This window comes from Barbus barbus, assembly GCF_936440315.1.
Source record: "Barbus barbus genome assembly, chromosome: 4".
Classification (NCBI taxonomy): domain Eukaryota; kingdom Metazoa; phylum Chordata; class Actinopteri; order Cypriniformes; family Cyprinidae; genus Barbus; species Barbus barbus.
This window is the reverse complement of record NC_136732.1, coordinates 35992995-36016542: the sequence shown is the minus strand read 5'-3', so window position 1 is coordinate 36016542 and position 23548 is coordinate 35992995. Positions and strand designations below refer to the sequence as shown.

Sequence of the window (23548 nt, the reverse complement as noted above, 5' to 3'; positions counted from 1 at the left end):
TTTTCCTTGTACTATGTCTTTGTGTATAATTGGTATAAGGTGTTATTGTTTGTACTGTTTAACAAAAAACAAACAATATAGCTCTAAGTCTAAAACTACGTTACATTACTGTTTTCCACTCGTTGTTAAATATATATCCATTCATTCTGCTTTTTTTGAGGTAAGTACACGAGAATAGTAAACTACCATGGTATTACTATGAATTATTTTGAGTACCCTTGAGTACCACAGTACGAATATTGTAATCATTCAGTACCTTTTTTGAGGTTAATAAATGAAAACGGTAACAAAATGTGCCACGGTACTGGCATAATTTGACATGTAGCACCAGGAAAGAAGTAGTACAGTTTTCAGTACCATTGGATTTCCATTATTTCTGAGGTAAGTACAACAAAATACAGTGGTATTACCACTTATTTGAAATACTTTGGAGCACAAAAAATACCAGTTTACATTGCAATTTGGTATATTTGCCTTTTTTAAATGTAGGACCATAATAGCACCAACAAAAATTATCCCCCCAATAGAAACCATCACAGAAATTCTAATGGTTTCCACTACAAATACCATTACAAACTATCAACTTTTACCAATTGAAAAATTGTTTCCTGTAGCATGTTCTGAGACATATTGCATTAGGATTTAGTGGTTTTAACAAGCCACAAATAGAAGGCGACCAATTACCAGCAGATCCATTACAGTTTCCATTAAAACCAGTAAAAACATTACAAATTCTGTGATGGTTTCTATTGTTGTTTTTATTCCAGCAGGGATATGGGCTATGCTTTTTATATGTAACATGGTGGTAGAATGTTTTTTAGACATTTTAGGACTTGTCACAGTCCACAGTACTTATATTTCAATTAAAATACTTTTGGCATTATGCAGCATTGACACTGCAGCAGAGCGTATTAATTTGTAAAAACATTTTCTTCTGCATAATTTATTGCCTGAAGAACAAAAGGTCTTGAACTACAAGAATGAAAAGAGCCCCCACGTCACACCTCTCCTAATCTCACTGTTTCCTGGTTGAATCCTATTCCAGTACATTTTTTAATAGCCAAACATAAAAGTCAAGAAGAATTCTGTGATTTAGCTTTCAAAACAATAATTCATTAAAAGACATGAAAACACAGTATATTCATATGACTCGTTTTAATATTTGAAATAATTTCTTAAGTTACAAGTATCTTACATATTTCCTTTGAACAAAGCGTTATGCTACAACAAATGCTTCGGTAACCGGTTTTCACCATTTTTCCCTTTATGTGACAGAGAACTCACACACCAAAAAGCATGTTTTGATCTTTTACGGCAGCTCTCAATGTGTTATGGTAGAAGCTTTGGTCCATACTAATCAAGCTAACCTGCAAAGCATGACGCAAACGTGAAGACTGAAGTGTCACACTCGGCACTGTGTTGTTGGGAGAGCTTGTTTCTCAGACATTACAGAGCAAAACACAGTTTCTCATGGAGACCAAGCATGGGAGGCTTATGGGATATCCAAAATTCACCCTTCAATCTGCTTCTGAAGATCCAAAGTGCAATATAGGTGTGTACGAGAGATGAGACCACAAGGCTAAGATTTTGGAAGGAGCTTCCTTGGTTTCATTTGCGACATGTCCGATGAGGCGTCCGTTTCTTTGTCACCTCCGCTCGACAACGACTATGCTCATCCAGCCAGGGCAGGTCAAAGTTTCTGTTTAAATCAAAACAAGATGTCAACATGTACATTATTAGCAACATGCAAAAAAAGACATATATTGAACTTACTGCTGTGTCAGGTTGGGAAGGGGCCTTCCAAAAGCCACCACTGGCAGGAAGGATGTCACCATAATAGACTCCACTGAGGACAAACACAGAAACAGCACTTTAAATGAGCAGACCGAATACTTTCAAGGCATGCTGGAAAAAAGCCATCTGCTGACATACCATCTTCAGTGTCTGGATAGAAGGAGAGTAGCTCCGGTTCGCTCTCCTGAATGACCTTCCTCCTGTTCATCCTCTGCTGCAGGCGCTGAAACATCCTCTGCTCACGAATACGCTGGATATCCCACCTAAAAAAGAGAAAAGAGATTATGGGATGCTCTAATCTATTTGATGCTATATAGAAGATAAATAAAACAAGCATCACCTCTTCCTCCTCTTTTCATCCAGCTCAAGTTTCGAATGCCTCTTCAGAAAGACATTATCATCTAGACACTGCACAGAAGAAAGAATGAGCATTTAAATGCATTAAGGTGGAACATTTAACTGAAATAAAACTAAAATTGTGATAGGAGTAAGAAATTGCAAAGGCTGTGATTTCATTAAAGGGATAGTTCACCCAAAAATGAAAATTCTGTAATTAATTACTCACCCTCATGTCGTTCCAAACCCATAAGACCTTCATTCATCTTCGGAAAACAAATTAAGATATTTTTGATGAAATCCGAGAGCTTTCTGACCCTGCATAGACAGCAATGCAACTGACACGTTCAAGGCACAGAAAGGTAGTAAGCACACTGTTAAAATAGTCCATGTGTGTTATGAATGTAATGTTATGAAGCTACGAGAATAATTTTTGTGTGCAAAGAAAACAAAAATAACAACTTTATTCAACAATTTCTTTGATGCGTGTTTGTTGCATAAAGTTGTTATTTTTGTTTTCTTTGCACACAAAAAGTATCGTCAAAAAAAAGCTCAAATACAAAGGTATTACGGGTTTGCAACGACATGAAGGTGAGTAATTAATAACCGAATTTTCATTTTTGGGTGAACTACCCCTTTAAATGAATATATATGCGCTGCGTGTTTCAGAGTCAAGCAGCATCTCGGGTCACAGAAAACACAGCTCCACATGAACTTTGCCACTTGGGATGCTTGCGGGTCTTACTAACCTCAGGGATGTCCGACACCTCTTTCTGCCCCAAAGGCTCTAAGATACTCTCCCGCCAAGAAGGAACTACATATGGTGAATAATGATAAATTTGAGCATCTTAAATTTTCTTTATAATCAATATATGTAATTAAAATCATTAAAGGAATAGTTCAGCCAAAGACTGTCATCATTTACTCGCCTCATGTCGTTCCAAACCTGTATGAGTTTCTTTCTCAAGCTGAACATAAAAGAATACATTTGGAAGAATGCTGGTAATCAACGGTCCCCATTGACATCCAGTATTTCTTTCCCCTACTATGGAAGTCAATGGGAACCAACAACTGTTTGGTTCTTCAAAACATCTTCTTTTGTGTTCAACATAAGTTATAACTTATACAGGTTTGGAACGACATGAGGGTGAGTAAATGATGACAAAAAAATCATTTTTGGGTGAAATATTTCTTTAACAGTGAAATTACATTAATTTCTCCCAACCTGCAACTGTGTCCTCATGCACAGGTGAGGGGTCTCGCCAAGGTGACGGAGGCGGCTGATGCCAGCGGCAGAGGTACATCTCTGTGGTAGTCAGGTAGGGCAGTTCCTCTGACTGAGACTGCAATTCAAGCTCCGTCTCTTCCTGAGGTTCCTCCTTCAGAGTTGGGCTATCCTGTGGTGGTGGTGGTGACCTGGGCTGCCCACGTCGTGACCTACTCATCCGGGAGTCCTGGAAAAGAAACCTCCTTTGAGAGGGTGAAGAAAATATACATATTTAGTTTAATCAACTCTCATTTCATTAGCTACAGCACATTAGGGCTGTCAAATAAAAATTTGAATTTCGAATATTTGTCGAATTTAAAATAAAAATCCACATTCGAATGCAAAACCGTTGCATTGAAATTTTAGGTGTGCGTCAGGCAGCGTTATCAGTGGCGCACAAGACGCGATTATGATATAGTGTCGTTGCATTTTAATGTTTTTGTTAGCCTATAGGCTACAGACCAGAGAAGATCTTGTTTATGGCAAAACTGAAGCTGTTCACACAAAACACTTATCGCATTTTCTAGAGGGACACCTATCACTGTTGCACTCGTGTCTTGCACAAGAGAGCCTCATGTATAGAAAGCCATGCAAAATTAATATAAGTTCCACTTTAAAAAAACATGCCTCAAAACTGTATGGCGGTTTTTCCCAATCCCACTTCATTTCATGTTTTTAAATTAAAAAAGTACTTTGTTATTTGGTTCTTTGTGTTGAACTTTGCATACATACATGATGCTGTTTTGTTCCTAATTGTTTAAGCATCTTAATTATACTTGCTTTATAAACATTATTTTAAACATTTTTTTCAAGGATAGTCATGTTATTTTATTGCTTTGAATAAACGTGCATTATTAATTTTTTGCTCCATACATCCTCTTGTGGCCTCAGAAGAGAAGCCAAAATCTTTTTCGAAAATATGCCTTTTAATTCTAATATTGATAATATTTAAGTACAAAATTCAAATTTAATTTTTCAGCCTTTTTGACAGCCCTACTGGAAATAATGAGGATAGCTCGCCCACAAATGAAAATCCTCATTTACATACCCTTATGTCTTCTTTTGGGTTCCGCAGAAGAAAGCCAGTCATACAGGTTTGGAACGACACGAGGGCAAGTAATTAATGATGAATTTTTGGGTGAACTATCCTTGCAATAAATATTAATTATATAATTAGAGAAAAAGTCATGATCATACCTTCTCAGGCTTTTTCCCCCTCTTCCAAAGTGCATTTGCTTTGGGGTTTGGACCCGCTCCTCAGATTGCTGGAGGTCATCTGTGGCAGCAGCCTCAGCCTCGGGTTCCTTACGACGAGGAGTCTGAGAAGGACGGGGTTCTGTACCCTCTTTTTTCACCATCTGCAGCCAATGCTCCATGCGTTCAATTCGGGCCATTAGCTACAAACACACACCTGTGTTAGGCTGTGTATCAAACATCAGGTTCAGACCAATAAGTGAAACAAGAAACAAGTGTTACAAAACAACAAGTGGGAAAGCTGTCAGCGTACCATCTCTTTTTCAGCTTTGAGATCATCAATCTCTTTGCTCTTGTTGTGCAGTTGCTTCTGCTGCTGTTCAATCAGTTCCAGTTGCAGCAGCAGAATCTGTCGGATGCAGCTGGTCTGCGTGTCCACGAGGCCGGAGCCTTTCCTCACATTGCGACGCTTCCCATCGGGACTGTTCTCCGGCGAGGGGACCCCCACGACCGCCCCCACTTCTCTCCGCTGATTGCTTCCATTTGATACCATGGGATCCATCTTCCCTATGTGGGTGTGACTGGCCTGACAAAACAGTGATTTGCTCTTGACCGGGGAACCTTCGGCCCCCATCTGCTTGGTTGACAGGAGTGTCAAGGCCCCCAGCGTCTCCCAGTTCTCCTCCTGCCCGAGGTCCCCTGCTGGAGATTGGTCAGGGCAGCTCAACGCGTTCCGGCGGCTGATATTTGCTTTGCTGTGCAGGCGATGCTTTTGATTTACGCTGTTGTGGATCGTGCTCAGCACATGGGTGGCAAAGTCGCGGCTTTCCTTCTTCAGGGATTCATGGGCTCCTGCTGGCTTCCTGCTGAGGCTCGTGTCCAGTCTGTGTCTTCCACTCGTGAACACAGTGGATCGCATAGTCATTGCGATTCGCTCCAGTTGGAGATGTTTTACCAACACCCGCCTCTATAGATGAGGAGGATTTGTGACAGGCTGAATGTGTGTCCTTGAGGCCACTTTTCTATAGCCATTCTGGGGGAAGAGAGCAAAAACCTGAATTTTATTGCACAATTTGGCATTGGCAATGAATTGGAATTCTTAGTAAGGCAAGAAATCTAATTTAACAAGAGAAATTGGTTGTGCAGCTCAATTCAAAGGTAGGCATACTGATATGACTGATATATGGTGCTTTAATTGTGTTCTGAGACTTGAAAGCACATGAATCCAAGAGCAAAAATTTAATTAACAGAAATATTATGTATAAACAGATTTCCAAAATAACGTATATGGCTACGCTAAGCTCACTTTAAGTACCCTTCCCATCTGTTGAGTGTGCACTGGATGCATTGCATGCACTGATTTACATGCATGCAACTGGGAGGTTTTTTATATATATATCTACAGTGAAACTCAAGAGTCATGCACGAGCCACCGGCTGAGCAAAGGCAGAGGCCTCCATTTTAGATATAACGTTACAGCAAAAACAATGACAATCACTTTAGCAGTTCCCTTCGTCTGCTCTTGAGGGACGATGTCGCCATTTTAAGTCATGCAATCATGCCGTTCATTTAAATACTGAATGAAACAAGTCGCAACCAACTTGTTCTTCATCATTTTGCATCGACATGTTATTTAAATTTCCCTGACCCCCGCCCGAACTCACCTATCGCCTTCCTTTGGCCCGCTTTCCGATTTGGTTTGAATCTGCGCACACAGCGCACGCGCGGTGCGCTCTCGCGGAACAACATTTCGTGGCGCGCGCCTGAGGTTTGCATTACATCATTCAGAGTTGAACTGAAGATTAATATTCAACTTTTAAAAGCATTGCAACATTGCGGCAAATATGAGTAAGATCATTGAACCGTGAACTTATAAAGAATTCACAGACGAACATAAATGTTTGTTTATTAGCACACTATTGAAAGTTCTAACAGTTTTACAAACAGGCTACAGTAGCCTGATTAAATAAATACCGAGGAGTTCTGGAGGATGATTTGCTGGCAATGCAATCTGGCAAACAGGCATGCTAACATACACAGCTGTTACAAATATTGTAAAAATACTGAAATATTAAATATTATGGCAGCCCAAATCTGTGTGAAGACGCTTAAAACATGAAAAAAGTGTCAGTAATGTATAATAATACTATTAAACACTCAATTTTCAGTTAAAGTCATTTCATTATTGAATTCAGAGATGTCTTTGTCTAGATCAGTTACTATACTAATGTTGATATGACTAATATTATATTCACCTTAAAGCTACGTGGATACTGTTTGCCTTTCTAAAAGGACTTTGCAGGCAGAGGAGCCCAGAACATGAAAGCAATGCACAGTTTCAGTATTTTCCTTCCATAGAAAAGTTATAAAAAATAATGTGGCTTAATAAATTAAGAACGTAATATTAAAAGACAAAACTCAGTATACACCTTATTAATGTTACAAACTAGATATACAAGTAAGCAGATGTGTCCAGAATATGAAAGCAACGCTCAAAGTTTTCACAGTATGCATTTTCCTCCCATAGAAAACCATTATAAAGAAAAGTTTAACGTAAGTGGCTTATTGAATGAAGACAGTGATATGAAAAAGAACTATTAAGCCATAACTCGTTTATTATTGAAAGGATTTTCGTATGTTATATACATACTATATTTTCTGTTTGTTTTATACATACTGTAATATTTGTTTGTTGTAATTGCAATAAAAATCTGTGATATGAAAAGGCCAAATTCAGTATAGTTTATAAAAATATATAGGCGTACTATGTACAGGTAAGCAGATGAACCCAATGCAGCACGCTGAATTTCATTTTTCTCTCATTGCACTATAAAAACATTTAATATGGTGCAATGGAGGAAGACAGTGATAAAGACCAAATAAATAAATAAATAACTAAATTCAGTATAGTTTGTTAATAAAATATAATATGTGGCAACCAGCTGAGCCCAGAATATATATGCAAACATGTTAAGCATTTTACTCCCATTGAAAACCGTTATAATGAAAACATTTAAAGTGGCTAAATGCATTAAGAAATCATATTAAAAGGCCAAACTCAGTATACACCTTACAGTGATACTGCATAAAGGACAATTTCGGTATACAGTTATATACAATATGCACTATGTGAAGGATTTCCTTCCTGTATTCCTTGAATACAGGTCGCATCCGCTGTTATTCTGTTGTTTGGTCATCGGCTGCTGAGGGAAAAAAATAAAAATAATAATAATAAAATAAATCCACAATAAAAAAAGTATATGTTTAACTTTCTTAATAACAAATGCATAAATATATCTGAGCAGATTAGTATAAATATATCTGAGCAGATTAGTATAAATTAGATTGCCATTTCGATTTGAGATACCTATACTGATGTCAAGCTTGTTACCCAGGCTAAGGTGAGATACAGTACAAGGTGTGTTTTTCTCTTTGTTCTTCAGTGCTGAGTTCCATACTCTTCCTCATCTGATAGGTTCCGTCAAGGTTGGGCAGCAGTTCACCTCCTGTGACCCTCTCTTCATTAACTGGCTGGCCATCTTGAAGCAGGGTCAGATTAATGTGACGTGGGTAAAAACCAGTTGCCAGGCAGGTCATCTGAACTACACCTGCCTACAATAGCGTTTAATCACTCTCACTCTGGGCTTTACTGTCAAGGAAAGAGTGAGCACATTAAGCAGGAAGCACATCATTAATGTTTTCCAAACCAAATGGAGTGCATTTTTGGAGGTTGCTTTAACTGACCTTTTGCCATCACACGCTTCTCCCCCGTTTTTAGATATTTCCTAAGCTGGCTAATGCACAAGGGGCGGTACAAGTAGGCATAGAGCCACGCGTCGTACTCCAGCTGTGCCCTACTCTTTATGACAGGCCATTTCCAGTCAGTGTGCTGGTCTCCTTCAACGTTATAGCGTCGTTCAAACCACTGTCGCCATTAAAGGCCTCCAGCGTCATCATTCCGCCAGGCTCATCACGGAGAAGTTCACATCCAATCAGCCTCTGCTGCACGTGAAGGCCTTGGGAAAGAAATACAGAGTCTCTGGTTAGTTCACAGAGTGCCAAAAAAAACAGAACTTAATTTTGCTGACATCTGATTACTGACACCGTCACAACAGTTCACTAACAATAAGGTTATCCAGCCATTTAAATGGTTTGGGTATGATCTATTTATTTTTTAAAATAAGTCTTTTATACTGATTAAGACTGCATTAGTTTGATCGAAAATTACAGTAAAAATAGTAATATTGTGATTTTTTTTTTACAGTTTAAAGTAACTGTTTTCTGTTTGAATATTTAAACATGTCATTTATTCCTGTGATGGCAAAACTGAATTTTCAGCATCACTACTACAGTCTTCAGTGTGACATAATCCTTCAAAATCAATATTCTGATTTGCTGCTTATCATCGGTTTTAAAAATAGTTGTCCTGCTGTTTATTTTTATTTTTTTTAATGAAAACTCTGATACATTTTTTTCAGGATTGTTTGATGAATAGAAAGTTATAAAGAACAGCAAGTATTTTAGAATTAAAAGTTTGTTTGTTTTTAAATCCTAGTGAATTCCAATTTTTTATTTGATTATTTGCATGTAGCCTACACAATGAACCGATCTGAATGAAAATAGGCTACTTTTTTTCACGCACTCTCAAGAGAATAACGCAAGACCATTAGAAAATAATCACCTCTTGTATAATTTAGGTAATCAATTAAGTAGTATGCGTTGTTTTTCATGCCCTCGTGTATGCCTTTACAGACTATTGATATAGTCATTAACGGATGACTATAACGGATTCTTGCACCGTGGCCGGGACAAAACGTCTCTCATCTGCGCTATAGTGACCGATGACAATATCATCCAGCATAATAACGGCACTGAACTGTCTCCAGTCAAAAATGTAACGAAGACCCATAGGGAATGCGACCCTGTGAGAGATCAGAATTTTTTTTAACTTCATAATTCGACAATATAATGAGCAAGAATAGCAAAATATGCGCTTAGTGCTGTGAAACTAGTTCTTGCTTACCTGATTCAGAAAACACAGTATGCGTAGAAGACAATATGTACACCACAAAGATGAAATAAAACATGCCTTTTACAATGTGCTAAAAATCTTAAAGGTTTTTTCAATGCAAAATTAGGAACATTAGTCATAGTATCTATTTTAAGTCCAAGCATGACAATATTCGAGTAAATCTTTGATATGTAGTAATTCAGCACCGTCCCATCATTGTTGTGCGCGAGGTTACATTCACTGGAGGTGTGGTTTAAACACGCGTGTCTGCGGCCACTAGGAGGCGCCAATCAAGAGCGCCAAAACTGAAAGTGGAACTTTGGAAGATACATTTAAATTTTTGGAACGTGAACGTCTTAAACCAGCTAAGACCAGCAAACCACTTTAGGTTGGTTTAATTTATTTTTAGAAGGGGAGCTGGGAGTGCAAAAACAGAACTGTAATTATCGTTCTTCTCCACTAGAGTGCACTCTTTGCCAGCTTTAGCCTATTCTCAGTCACAGATTTATAAGCATGTAATACTGAACACTCTCAAGTAGGGCTCTAATTGATAACATGTGAACAGTAAGACTTTGATTCATTATTTTTAAAATACGGCGTACAGATTGGTAGCAATGTTAATAATTGATCTGTTTTTGAACAGTTAATTTGTAACTTCCCACAAGGTAGTTAAGTAAATATGGGAGTGGATGAAAGATTCCATGAATAGCAGCTATGCCATATAGTTATCATGATAAGATTTAATTTTATACTGCTGTATCATGCAAAGCATGCAAGGTCAAGGCCAGTAGGAGTTCAGTTAGGCCCATGTGATATAAATGACATCTACAAACTACATATGGATTTATATAGATTACTATTCATAATTTGATTTCTTAATGTTTGATTTATACAAGTAACAAATTATCTATTCTCATTCCTCACTCTCTTGTCTAGCTTTACAGCACGGAGAGAGCCAGTCAAAACCAGAACTACCTATAGTCTGAGTCACTTTCTTTAGTTTGTGAAATATTTTTAAAATCTGAAACTGTAACTTTAAATATATGCTTTCAGGCCCAATCCTTCCACACTTTTTCTGTGATGATCACACTAGTGGGTTAGTTGGCCATCTAAAAGTCTTCTGGGATCAGTGCTTCTCAGGAGCTAAACAGTAGAAGCCACTTGAATGAGAAGAACAAGAACATGTTTATAACCACGTAGCCTATGCTTTAACAGTCATCAGATACCCAAACCACATAGTAAGCAGAACATGAGAGGATAATGAAGTTCCTGAGCAAATGATATATCAGTAGCACACATGAGCAACAATAGGCTACTGGTATTTATAATAATTGACAATAAAATGGATTGTTCTACGAGTCCACCAGAGATGAAAAATGTTAGATGGAAATAATTTAAGAATAGTAATAAGTTATAAACAACAAGTCATCTAATCTTGTCTAGCGTGAATACAGTACCGTATAGAATGGGGGGAAACGCCCTGCTTAAGGATTGTGTAATTTCTTTTCAGTGAAATGAAAGTTAAATGTGTTCAGAACAGTTATCATAGTTTTAGTGACAACAATGACAAGTATGAAAAATGTCCAGAGTTGTCATGTTATTAGATTTTTAGGGGTGGGGTAAAATGCCCCCCAGTCTGACAAAGCAAGTTGCTTTAAACATTTCCAGCAAGATTACAGGCAGTTTTAGCTTAAAATTAAAAAAATAATATAATCAATCAATTACAAAATTATAATAACCTATTTAAAAAAAAAAAAAAAGTTAGCTGATGAGAACTGGCTACCTGATGCTAACTTGAGGTCATTTTTAAAGTGAGGCGTCCAAGTATTTTTATTCAACCAACTAGTTAGAATTAATTTGATGGAAAAACAAAATAACTAGTGATTGCTCATTGCCCCCTGGAGGCATTTTAGCCCACACACTATGTTTGAGAAACAAATTATGTCAAGGGGACACAGTAGAGATGGCACGTGTGTGTCTGTATGAATCCACGTTTAAACAGAGCGACAACCCAATTGCACGGCTTTGGCTTCCCTCAGTCAGACTGCTGCGATGTTTACAGTAGTGCATGACCGAGGCTACCCGCTCTCCACAGACACAGAGCTCGCCGGGTCGACGCCCACTTGACTGCTCCACTTCAGGGCTGGAGTCGTAACAGCACCCCCGCACGTGGATCAGCCTGGTGACAACACACCCCTATCACGCTCCTGTGCGGGTCGACTCACATGGCACACGGGACCCTGCGACTGCAGCGAAGCATGTCTCTCTCGATGCATTAAAGAGGTTTCGCATGGCGCTTATTATATTTGCTTGAGGACTGAACTGTAAATGTCTTCATAATAAAGCTCAGGCGCGTCCACGAGAAGCAAATAACCTGTCGTTGTTTGAATTAAGAGGTATAGCCTACGTTTGTTGTTAAAAAAACACCCGCCTTAAAATGATCCTCGCGAGAAAGGATTGTCTCGACCGCCAGTAGAGAGAAAGAAAGGGAGGAAGAGCCTCATTGCAGTCGCTGAAGCTCATTGAGTCACGCGGACAGTAGGTTAGGAGGCGGCTCAAGTGACCTAGATTCATAACGCATGCAGTTTAGTCTTCGCATATTAAAACTTTATTTTAATTATGATAGAGCCTTGTTATAGTAACATACTGCGTTTGCTTCCAATGCCCGTCTGTTTGTTTTTGGAATTCATAGGCTATAGCCTTATTAAAACGATGTGTTTAGATTCATAGTTCAAGCAAGCCGAATTATTTTAATATATTTTTAAATATGACAACAAATAACGTCTACAATAGTGAAAATGACAGCATTTTGTTCAATTTTAGTCCACTAGCAGCCCACTGTTGCTGTGGTTACCTCCCCAAATTAACCCTTTCGCGATCGTTTGTTTGCAGATATGTGAAAATACACGCTACTTTGGTAACTTTTGTGGTTGCTTAAGCGTTTAAACCCCCTGTTAAAAAAGTACTCATGTCAAACTAAATCTTATGCACTTTAATGAGGGTCAGACCTCCCTCCCTATAGCCTACATCACACCCCTGTCTTTATCATAGTTGCTATTTTTTAGAATATTGATTAATCAGAATTCTTATTGTTCTAAATAGCCTAGCTTTGAAATGCTGTATGTCCAAGTGCTATAGTGATAATGTCAGAATCCTGTAAATGCATTAATACTCTTGCTTTGCTCATCCTTAAGGAACGCGTCAGTTTTTTACCAACACGTTTAGATGGTCTTGGCTGTCCTGCCGCCTTTGTTGTTCCCAAAGGGAGGAAAACCGCAATGATGAGTGTTGGCCATGCAAAGACTTCCTCGCGTTGTCGAGCACGGGCGCTGTTGCGCCAGACAACACAGAGAGGACAAAATAACACAGGGATAAAACTACAGCAGAATAGTTGAGATACGCAGAGCTTTGCTGCTGTGAGTCCAGTGCTAATTGTCATGCTGTACGTTGTAAATTGATCATCGTTACTAAAAATATGCACGGCTGACAAAGTGTGGTGATTGCTGGAGAGATTATTAGCTATTAAGGTTATTTAAAGAACTTGTAAGGTTTGATGTGTCACCTCCGTTTTAAAACAATCAACACGTAATAATGTCACAATTAAGCATGCATAAATGAGATTACGTAAATATTAGTAAACTACTAATAGTTTTCCGCAACGTGCATGCACCATTTAGGCTAATACCACGGGGTTTGGACATTAAATGTTATATACTTTTAAATAGGCTATAGTAGCACGAAAACAAAACATCACCTGTACAAAAAAAATTGCCATTTGAACATTAGGCTATACCACAACTAAGGTTCCAACCATAGATGACATTAGATGACTTTTTTGTAAGGCCAGTAGGCCTAAATATGCAACCTAAATATATTTTTAGCTCAAAATTACAATGCTCATGATATCTCTGATGGATTTAATGACTTTTAAAACATTTTAAACTTTAGAATTTACTATTACAACTAAATATTTAATTCTACTGTATACAAGCACATTTTTAAGCCCATGCTCAATCAACAATTGCTTGAAATATGTTAGGGTGTGTCAGAGGGGCGTTATATAACTTCAAAACTATAAAATTGGTCAAATAACTTTCTGGAAGGAAAAAAAACTAGGCCCATTTCAAAATAATTGCGATAGATAGATAGATAGATAGATAGATAGATAGATAGATAGATAGATAGATAGATAGATAGATAGATAGATAATTGATTTATATTGAAATTTATATTTCAGTTGGGTTTCTGATTACCAGGTTAGTTTTGCCAGGCTAGTTAGATTAAGGTACACCGGTGCGCTCCATGTGAGGTGTGTGTGTGTGTGTGTGTGTCAACGCGTACGGAGTGTTTTTGCATGTGACAACTAAGCGATGTGCCAAACGCAGTCGTGCATTTGCTACAAGTCGCGGGAGTCGATGTATAAGTCCACTTTAAACGATTACATACTGCGCGCGCCCGGTGTCATGGTGTTTGGTCCAGGTAACGTGATGTGCAAACGTGACGAAAACTTTACCATCTCGCTTATGCATTATCCGTGTCCCTGATAGAACAACCAGCACAAAAATTCAGACACTTGCCATAAAGATACAGTCCGAAAATAGAAGCAACAGGCGTGGTCAGTTTACAACATCAGCCACACAGTGAATCATCTACGTTTATGTAGGCCTATTCCACCCGCTTGTCACGTGTACTGTCACGCACTGTTGTTACAGATGAGAAAGATTAATCATACCTGCAGTAAGGCGCCAGAGTGATTCACGTGAATGCAACTAGTGACTCATACAGTGCCATGACCTGTATAATTGATGCTACTGATGTGACTCCTTTTAATGCTACGAGTGCTCCATTTTTTTTTTTTAAAGTAGCACGGCTTTGTTCTCAGACACGTGCCTACTGGAGCCCCAAAAGAGGATAATGGTCTTCCAAAAAGCTGGTGAGCTGTTCTCTAAGGGAGGCGCTCTATCTGGGACACAGTGGAAACTTATTTTGGGGGTGAATTGCTGTTTTGAAAATAACCTTAAAATAGCTTCAAAAGCTGAAAATGCGCAAAAAAGTGCCAAAATAACTCTCCAAAACACACGACTTTAGACATTAGGATTTTGTGCATTCTAGCCTGTAAATACATACTATAACCACACACATATATAGCCTGTATAGGGTAAGATGGGGGAAGAAGTCCCCCGTTATGTACACATAGCATAGAGGATCTTTTGAGGTTAACAGAATTGTTCTTATAGGCTGTGGAATTAAATCACAACAACTTAAATATCAGTGAATTCCAATTGTTTATGTTTAACATTTTCAAGCAACCTATTAGTTTGGGGTGTCCCCGGGGGCCTTTTGCAATATTTTACCCCATCTTACCCCAAAGGTACAAAAAATATATTTCCTCAGATCAAAGTTAATTAGTCTGCAGTGTACACATACTTTTATAAGTTACAAATGAACTCTCTAAAACACAACTTACTTTACATTAACATAGCTTGACATTATAATTTTGTGCATGATAAAAGTGATGACCCTATAAATAATGAGCATATAAATAAACTAGGATATTTATTTATTATTACTCTGCCATTTCCTGTGACATCACAGATATAATTCACCCTATATTCTTTGCTTTTCTATGGAATAATTAATACACTTAGGTGATAATACAGAAGAATTGCAATTTGCCAGATAACATCATATCAGATATTAAACATGTGAATGTCACATTATATGATCTGCAATGTTCACGTTTAAAAAAAATTAAATAATGCATTGTTGCACCATTTTTGTAGCGTGAGCAAAGATCTTTATAAACGTTTCAGAGGTGCCGACCAGTTTCACACATTTACTGAGAAATCTACATCCCTCGCGCTGAACACTCACTGAAAACTTTCCCTCACTAAAAAAAAAAAAATTCACGCGTGAGACGCAAGCACAGAAATCAGGTTCAGTGATCCAAACTATTCCAGGCGATTTCAAGCCCTACAATGTAGACTACATTTCCCAACGCATAGGCAGCCACGTGCGCGGGGATTTTTAAAATACGCAATGAAATGTGTTCTGGAGAAACTGTGTCACTGGGCCACGAGGCTCACGGGGTCACATGGACACATTTCGAGCCTCGTGCAGCTGCGCGCCTGCGCTCATCTCATCCATGCTCCTTGGTACGAGGCAAAAAGCAAAACTGGGCCGACTTGACAGAACAGTTCAGAGCGACACAGATTGGGCGAGTGACAGGCGCGCTGGCGTATGAAACACTTACTGAATGAACCACATTTCCCTGACGTCTCTGCGCAGCATTTAACACATTTTCTCAGCATCTAGCAGATGCGCGCGTAGTTTATGCGGTTTAAGGACGGTCGCTTCGTGGCAGTTATGACTTTATCGTAAAGAAGAGCCGATCTTTGAGAAAAACAGAAGTGCATCTGGAGAGAGTGCATCTTGTCTCTGGGTGTTGCATTGGAGATTCTGTCATAAACCTGCATGACTTTACTGGGGCTCAACATGACGACCGCAGTAGATACAAACAACACAGGTATGACTTCTTTCTGAGTGCTTTTATCTTGTTTTAGTCTTGTTTATCATTCAGTTTCCTTTCAGTCGCCTCACTGTCAAATTGCATGTCTGTAAGTTTCTATACGCATTAATGAATGTCGCACAACAGATCCATAAAGTACATTTGTAAGCATAGCTTGGTGCAGTGGAACGGCACTGATAGCTTTCTTATAATAATTCTAATAAATCGATCTAGCGGTAAGGTTCGCCGAATTACCTCGACATTTTGTAATAGCCTATTAAACGACGCATGATTTTGAAAAACAATTTAAATTTAAATATGTACATAATATCTTTTAGCATGTGCAAATACTTCATTGTGCTTTCGTAAAACTTTATATGTGAACTGAAAAATGCTGTTGAAGTATGCATACTTTCAATGTTTATATCGTATTTGGCGTGATAAACGTCCTGTGTATACAAATACCCAACGAGGGCAAGGACATCACGGGTTAAGGCACAGTGTTCTCATGAATTTCGGAGAACTAGGTCATAACTGAAGTGTCAGGTGTACGGACATCCCTGTGATGCAGGCGAGCCTATACTATACTCGCTCGATTCACATGTACCGCCGTGCCTAGCCATGTGCTTTTTGTTTTCATTCTCCGCTCTCCGCCTACATCCATTGGTAAGCGCAGGCGCTCATTACATAATTCCGCCTCGAGCAGCGTTTGCCCTCCCAGCGCGAACCCGTGTGTGACGCCGCAGTCTGAGCCATGTGCGCGCTGCGATTGGACCGAAGAGGGAGGCGCGGGGCTGGGCATCACGTTAACCCGTGCTCGCTTCAAAAGTGGGACATGAAATTGTTCCAGTTTAACGTAACAGTTTTTGTCCCTCTCATGACATGAATACAGCGTCACAAACTATCCCCATCCCTGCCTTTGATAGATTATTTCTTGAATTTAGCGTAGTGTTCAAACATACTGATAATGAGCGGATTATGGTGGTTAACTTCAGTTTATGATACAACTAAGAGAGGAAAATGATTTGAAAATGTTTAGAATGGGTTAATTAGTCAATGGTATATCCAATGTTTTCGGCTCAATTCTGATTGGATGAATCGCGTTCGAAACTATTTGATAAAATGCTGATAAACACCTATGACTGTAAATTCGGAATAGGCTACTGATTACGCGGCTGGAATGCGCGCTCGTGAATGGTCAGTCATTTATTCAGAAGTCAAATATTCAACGCTGTGTTGCTTGGCACCTGTTACCAATATACATTAAACCCAAATTATATAGCTAACGTAGCGGGAAAATGTTAAAATGTAGTTTTTGTAATGCTTACAATTATTATTGAGCGAACACACTTGTCGAGAGGCAGTCAAATATAATGAACCCAATGTAAACACTGACAGCATTTATTAATGTAGAGTGAAAAGGGCTCACTCATTGCGTGTAGGCGTAAATGAATGGTAAATGTTTTTAAAAAAGCGGGTGTGTTTTGAGAGGCGTGCCTAATGAAGTGAGTCTCGTTGAAAGGCTGTCCTTGCGTGGCGCACGTGGAGGGGAGGTGTGCTTCCCCAATGACACGCTTCAACAGCTCACACGCGCCCGAGTTGTCCTTACACGAGTATTTCCTTTTGACAAAATGTTTAGGAACATCCAAGTGTTTGGATTGAAAACAATTAGGAGCCAGAGAAAGCACGTTTTTGAGCATAAGCAGGGAGAAGATCTCAAACCACTGCTGCCATGTAACTATACCAGAATCATCCACATTGATCTCACTAACTGCAGGCTAGTGGACATGCATTGATGAACCTAATGCTGGACAAGTGATTTTCAGGAGCTTTTGAGGCAAACCACTTGGGACTCAAAGCTACAGCATGTTTCCCAGTGTTGGCTCCACCTGACACAGTAACTTTTTGACCTTTTGTGCTAGTGTACAGTTATGTAACCTCTACACCAGTTCACCTTTGACATTTAAAGCGCTGTAACGATTATACTCGCAAACACTTCGCAGAATAATTCAAATTGACCAGTCAAGTTTATTTACTGTATAAACTTTGGTCTGTCATATAATAATAAATTTTTTTTAGTAATATCGATCTATCCATCTTTTACGGCCCATAACCATTTTAAGGCTCGTTAATTCAAACAATTAAATAAAGGATACCGACCGAACATATTTGGGGGCTCGTCCGGGTCATCTATGGGTGCTTCATTTATTTTAAGAGAACAGCATTAGCACAAATCTCCCCAAAACATAGTTTCATGTTTTCCATCAAACGAGAAGGAAGGATACAGTGTTTAACTTCAGGGGACCAAAGGTTAGGAAAGGCAGGAGGAAGTATCAGACACTAAGGAATAGTTTACATGCTAGAGTCAATGCCAAGGTGTAAACTCTAGCGCACTGCGCAGTTCCTCAAGAGCAAAGTTGACTAGTCTTATCTGATTTGAGCTGATGGACGCTAATGAGCAGGATGTAACTCAAGCAAAACAAAGTTGTAAATGCCATTTAAATTCACATGGTTATGCATGTGCTACTGACACATGCAAAGTTGAGTATAAACGGAAATAACATCAGACAAATGTGGCTTGCTCACATGGCATACTGGTGCCAGTGAAACTATAAACCACAAGCCCTCTGAGCCACAAACTCAGGAAGAAAGGAGTGGTCGCTGTAATTTTTTTTTTGTATGTTCCCATGCAGTTTACAATAACAGTTCCTATAAAGTATCCCTATTTTCCACAAAAACATTCTCTTGCTCCCTCGGCTTCCTTGTTTCCATAGTGCGATCTGTTTCAACTCCTTGTGCAGTAGAAAGAAGTATTTATGGGAACATTTTAACGAGGATGGACCGTTTTAGGCAGGAGAACAAATACCTGAGAACATTTTCAGCCCTCTCTCAGTGGGCCTCTCTTTTTGTGTTCCCACAGTGGAGTAAAAAGGATTATTTCGTAAATGTGGCTTTCTTTTCCATCGCTAGGTGGGGTAATATCATACATCGGATCGTGTGGAGGCTCTCCCAACCGCACCAGCCCCGTGTCCATGTACAGTGAGAATTCCAACAGCAGCCTGCAGTCCCTTACACAACCCTGCTTTGGCTCTTCATTCCCACCTTCCCCCAATGGATCCCATGATTCCTCACGTATGTACACCAGCAGCAGCAGCTCGAGTTCAGGATCAGGAGAGGAAGGAAGCTCATCGTGCTCTGGTGGATCCCCAAGAGGCCGCGATGATGGTGGAAGAAGTGCACGCAATTCACCCAACAAATCAGTTGCCACCCTTACTAGTAAGCAATAAGAACCACATTTTACCTGATTAATGTATAGTATGGTATCCAAGAGAAGGATTTTAACATCTGACTTTTCATCCAGAGCTGAATGGAATGGTGTTGCTGTGCAAAGTGTGTGGCGACGTGGCTTCCGGATTTCATTATGGTGTCCATGCCTGTGAGGGCTGCAAGGTAAGACAATAGCATTAATTTACATGCTCATGCACCATTAAAATATTGTTGCATTTTAATATTTTTTTTTTTTATAATTAATTGTAAATATTGCATACATTTTTTTTACATTTTACGTTATCTGCTTTGTCCACAGGGTTTCTTTCGACGCAGCATCCAGCAGAACATCCAGTACAAAAAGTGCCTTAAGAACGAAACCTGTACCATTATGAGGATCAACCGGAACCGGTGTCAGCAGTGCCGTTTCAAAAAGTGTCTGTCTGTGGGAATGTCCCGGGACGGTAAATATCTATACAACCAAACTTCTGAACGATGCTGATAGACCGATATTTAAAAAAAATTTTTTATAAATAATAAATACCAATATTAAAATGAATACAATTTATTTACCTTATACTATTTAAAAACTCAAGTGAATAAAGACAGTGAAAATAGTATTAACATTAATATTAACTTTAACGTTAATATTAAAAGTAAAATCTGTTTTTAAATTATTAGTGTTTATATGATTAACTTTGAGGCAAAAGTTTATGGCTAAAGTGAGCTCACACAATTACCTATCCAGTATCAGCTGAAACAGATAAGAAAAAAAAAACTATCACCCAATATCTGATATTGTACAATTATATCTTACATCCCTTGAAAGGTTTATAAACAGAACACTGACATACAGCATAAATATGATGAATTTGTGACATATTCTATCCTTTCTTTAACCCCTAGCTGTTCGTTTCGGCCGTATCCCGAAACGCGAGAAACAGCGTATGCTGGCCGAAATGCAGAACGCCATGAACAACATGGTGAACAATCAGCTTCAGAATGAATTCCAGCTGGCGAGCATCACATCCAACACCCACTGCTCTTCGTCTTCATCCCCATCCACCTCTTCCTCATCTCCGTGCCCGGGGCTTACAGTGGGACCGCAACCCCAGCCCCCCGCAGTGCCCATAGCACCATCCCCTTCCCCTCCGGCCCCAACCTCCCCTTCGGTGCAGCCGGCTCCGAGTCCCCCGGCTCTGACTTCTTCTCCACCACTGTGCTCCAGTCCAGGTGTTGACAAAACCATCGCTGCCATAACCAGAGCACACCGTGAGACCTTCATCTACGCCCATGATAAGTTAGGTCCAGCACTTCTGCCTCACAACGGTGAGCTGGACAACCAAAGCAGCAACCGCTGCATGGCTGGATATCACCTCAATGGCCACAACACCATCTACCACCACGATAATAATGTCACTCATCATTGCAACAACATGGAGGTGTCACCAGAAAATGGCCTCCATTTTCAAGCATCTGGACAACATCAGCAGCACAATAACAACAGTCAGCAAACTCCAAACAGTAACCTCTTTGGCGTCCACCACAGTCAGGAGATGAACAGCAGCTCCCAGGGTCAGAACTGTCCGTGGAAAAAACGCAAGGAGATTCTGCTGGTATGATCTTTGATAATTAAACTACTCTATAGGTGATTACCCAGTAAAGAGAACTTGGAAGTGATGATGATTCCTTTTTTTTCCAGGCTTGTCCAATGAACATGCATCCTTACTCAGACCCCAACAAAACACCACAGGAAATCTGGGAAGACTTCTCTCTTAGCTTCACCCCAGCGGTCAGAGAGGTGGTGGAGTTTGCCAAACACATCCCAGGGTTTGGCACGCTATCCCAGAACGACCAGGTCACTTTGCTGAAGGCCGGAACATTTGAGGTAAGTTATTGGTGTTTTATTTAAAACAACTGACTTGCATCAAGGACACAGTGCCAATTACGCCTCGATGGTTTTACTAAGTGTGTTTATTTTTGAATATCTTCTGCAGGTCCTCATGGTGCGCTTCTCCTCTCTGTTCAACGTAAAAGAGAGGACCGTAACGTTCATCTCGGGCACCACCTACAGCCTGGAGGCCATGAAAAGCATGGGCATGGGCGCTCTGCTGGGAACCATGTTCGACTTCAGTGAAAAACTCAACGCATTAGAGCTCTCATCAGAAGAACTGGGACTCTTCACTGCAGTCGTGCTGGTGTCTGCAGGTCGGTTGCATATTAGTCTTAAAGAGAACATTTACTCAAAAATGTAAATTGTCACCATCTACTCATATTGTTCCAAACCTGTAAGATTTTGGTTGATCTTTAAACACAAATTTGGATATTTATGAAACCTGAGAGGTTTCTGTTCCTCCACTGAAAGTCTAAGTAACCAAAACTTAGAAGATCCAAAAATCCAAGTCTTGTGAAGAGATACGAACTTCAACGGAAGGATAGAAACCTCTCAGGTTTCATAAAAAGTATCTTAATTTGTGAAGATCAATCATAGCTTTATGGGTTTGAAACAACACGAGGGTTGGTAAATCGAATCATGTCATTCCAAACCTTCAAGACTGTCTTTCTTCTCTGCAACACAAAAGTATTTTAACAACTAATAATCTGGTCTCTCATTGTTTGTTTCTTTTGTACAGACCGTTCTGGCATTGAAAACGTGAATTCAGTGGAGATGCTTCAGGAAAGTTTAATCCGGGCTCTCCGAACCCTCGTCAGCAAGAACGCCCCTAATGACGCCTCCCGATTCACCAAGCTGCTGCTCAAACTTCCTGACCTGCGCACGCTGAATAACATGCACTCAGAGAAGTTGCTCTCTTTCCGCATTGACGCCTGAGGTTTCAAAAAGCTGGTGAAAGTGGGTCACCTCTGGTTGACTGAAAGACAGAATGGGTACAAACATTAGAACTCTTTCCAAGAGAACCCTCCAGAAAGCAAACTCATGGCTTTGGCGCTTAAAAGCACTTGAGGACAGATTGAAAGGGACACTTTGGTGTCTAATGGTCGGTCAGTAGCCTTTATGGCTTGATAACCATAAAGGGTCCTTGAGCCACTTTCAGTATTTACCTGAAATGGGTGGTAAGATTAAGCTAATAATAACGCAGACAAAAAATGCTCACATTTGGACTGCATCTACATAGGGAACAAGTGCAAAATGCCTCTTGTAAGGAGTCACAGCCAGGCCAGAAGGATCTCCAGGCCACTTCCAAACAGGAGACGACGGCAGAAAAACGTCAAGCATCTCCTCGTGCCCAGTCCGGCCTGGGTTCCTGCTACACCCACACTCAGAGACAGTTATGATCATTTTAACTAGAATGCAAATGACAAGTTATACGTGGTATGAATCTTCACGCATAATCACATCCCTGTGACTTTGTAAAATATGTGTAAATATGATATACATACTTTAAATGTTTTAAAATGTATAATATATATTTTTTTGTAAAGTTCACATGCTCAATGCAAATGATAAATCTATTGAAGCACAGACATATAAGTAGAGTGTATGCATATTATAGCCATCAAGATATGTATTTTAGTTGTCTTCTTCATAAAGGCATTTTATGAAACAAGTGTAGTGTCGTTTTTTTGAAAAAAATATCTCTCTATGAAAAGTTTTTAACTTTTGTATCTTGAATACATTTTGGTTTATCTGTGTACTGAACATGTTTACGGTAAAAAATGTATAAAATACTAACTGAAAGACAAAAAATCTATATATATAAAGTACTATGTATAATATACTAGGTATACTAAAAAGTTGCTTTTCAGTGTCAAGAGAGCACTAGGGAAAATATATCATTGCTGTCCTCAATAGTAAAGTTAAGGCTGTGTCCTCTAGTGGGAGCAGACGTGTACCAAATATGGAAGACAAGAAATGATACCAATTCTTTTCCATAAGCTCTGACACAAGAAGAGGACTGGGAAGTAAACTAGTACATTGTATATGTTTAAAAGTTTGGGATTAGTACAATTTAATAATAGTAATACTTTTAGTCAGCAAAAAGACATTTAAGTGATCAAAGGTGACTGAAGACAACATAATTCAAAGATTTATATTAAGGAGCACAAGTCTTTTCAACATTGATAAGAAGAAATGTTTCTTGAGCATCAAATAATCATATTAGAATTATTTCTGAAGGATCATGTGACTAAAGACTGCAATAATGCTGCTAAA

General features: G+C 39.3%; 2 protein-coding genes and 1 pseudogene across 3 annotated transcripts; 1 reads left to right on the top strand and 2 right to left on the bottom strand.

The window, feature by feature from the left end:
* Positions 1-737: 737 nt before the first annotated feature.
* LOC306868932 (male-specific lethal 1-like 1) lies at positions 738-6350 on the bottom strand. Its single transcript, XM_079415409.1, has 9 exons — positions 6256-6350; positions 4905-5624; positions 4595-4794; positions 3356-3600; positions 2880-2944; positions 2135-2202; positions 1933-2057; positions 1774-1846; positions 738-1699 (listed from the first exon to the last, which is right to left on the bottom strand). The coding sequence occupies exons 2-9, from the start codon at positions 5514-5516 to the stop codon at positions 1609-1611; spliced, it is 1479 nt and encodes a 492-aa protein (XP_079271535.1). The 5' UTR covers positions 5517-5624; positions 6256-6350; the 3' UTR covers positions 738-1608.
* A 1311-nt stretch (positions 6351-7661) lies between these two features.
* Positions 7662-11894, bottom strand: LOC306868587 (major histocompatibility complex class I-related gene protein-like; annotated as a pseudogene). Its single transcript has 5 exons — positions 11828-11894; positions 9273-9513; positions 8336-8607; positions 7959-8240; positions 7662-7672 (listed from the first exon to the last, which is right to left on the bottom strand). The product of its transcript is annotated as a major histocompatibility complex class I-related gene protein-like (transcript).
* A 3656-nt stretch (positions 11895-15550) lies between these two features.
* LOC306865710 (nuclear receptor subfamily 1 group D member 1-like) lies at positions 15551-22937 on the top strand. Its single transcript, XM_079410466.1, has 8 exons — positions 15551-16128; positions 19081-19386; positions 19472-19560; positions 19697-19841; positions 20284-20993; positions 21080-21265; positions 21375-21585; positions 22011-22937. Exons 1-8 carry the CDS (start codon positions 16077-16079, stop codon positions 22205-22207), a joined length of 1896 nt encoding a protein of 631 aa, XP_079266592.1. The 5' UTR covers positions 15551-16076; the 3' UTR covers positions 22208-22937.
* Positions 22938-23548: the final 611 nt, after the last annotated feature.

Excerpts from the sequence above, each read along its gene's own strand:
- LOC306868932 (XM_079415409.1), bottom strand. The coding sequence starts at position 5,516 with ATGACTATGCGATCCACTGTGTTCACGAGTGGAAGACACAGACTGGAC. Across the intron at positions 2,203-2,879 it reads AGGTGTCGGACATCCCTGAG|TGTCTAGATGATAATGTCTT; the intron begins GTTAGTAAGACC and ends TCTTCTGTGCAG. Across the intron at positions 1,847-1,932 it reads CTATCCAGACACTGAAGATG|TGGAGTCTATTATGGTGACA; the intron begins GTATGTCAGCAG and ends GTTTGTCCTCAG.
- LOC306865710 (XM_079410466.1), top strand. The coding sequence starts at position 16,077 with ATGACTTTACTGGGGCTCAACATGACGACCGCAGTAGATACAAACAAC. Across the intron at positions 16,129-19,080 it reads AGTAGATACAAACAACACAG|GTGGGGTAATATCATACATC; the intron begins GTATGACTTCTT and ends TTCCATCGCTAG. Across the intron at positions 19,561-19,696 it reads ATGCCTGTGAGGGCTGCAAG|GGTTTCTTTCGACGCAGCAT; the intron begins GTAAGACAATAG and ends CTTTGTCCACAG.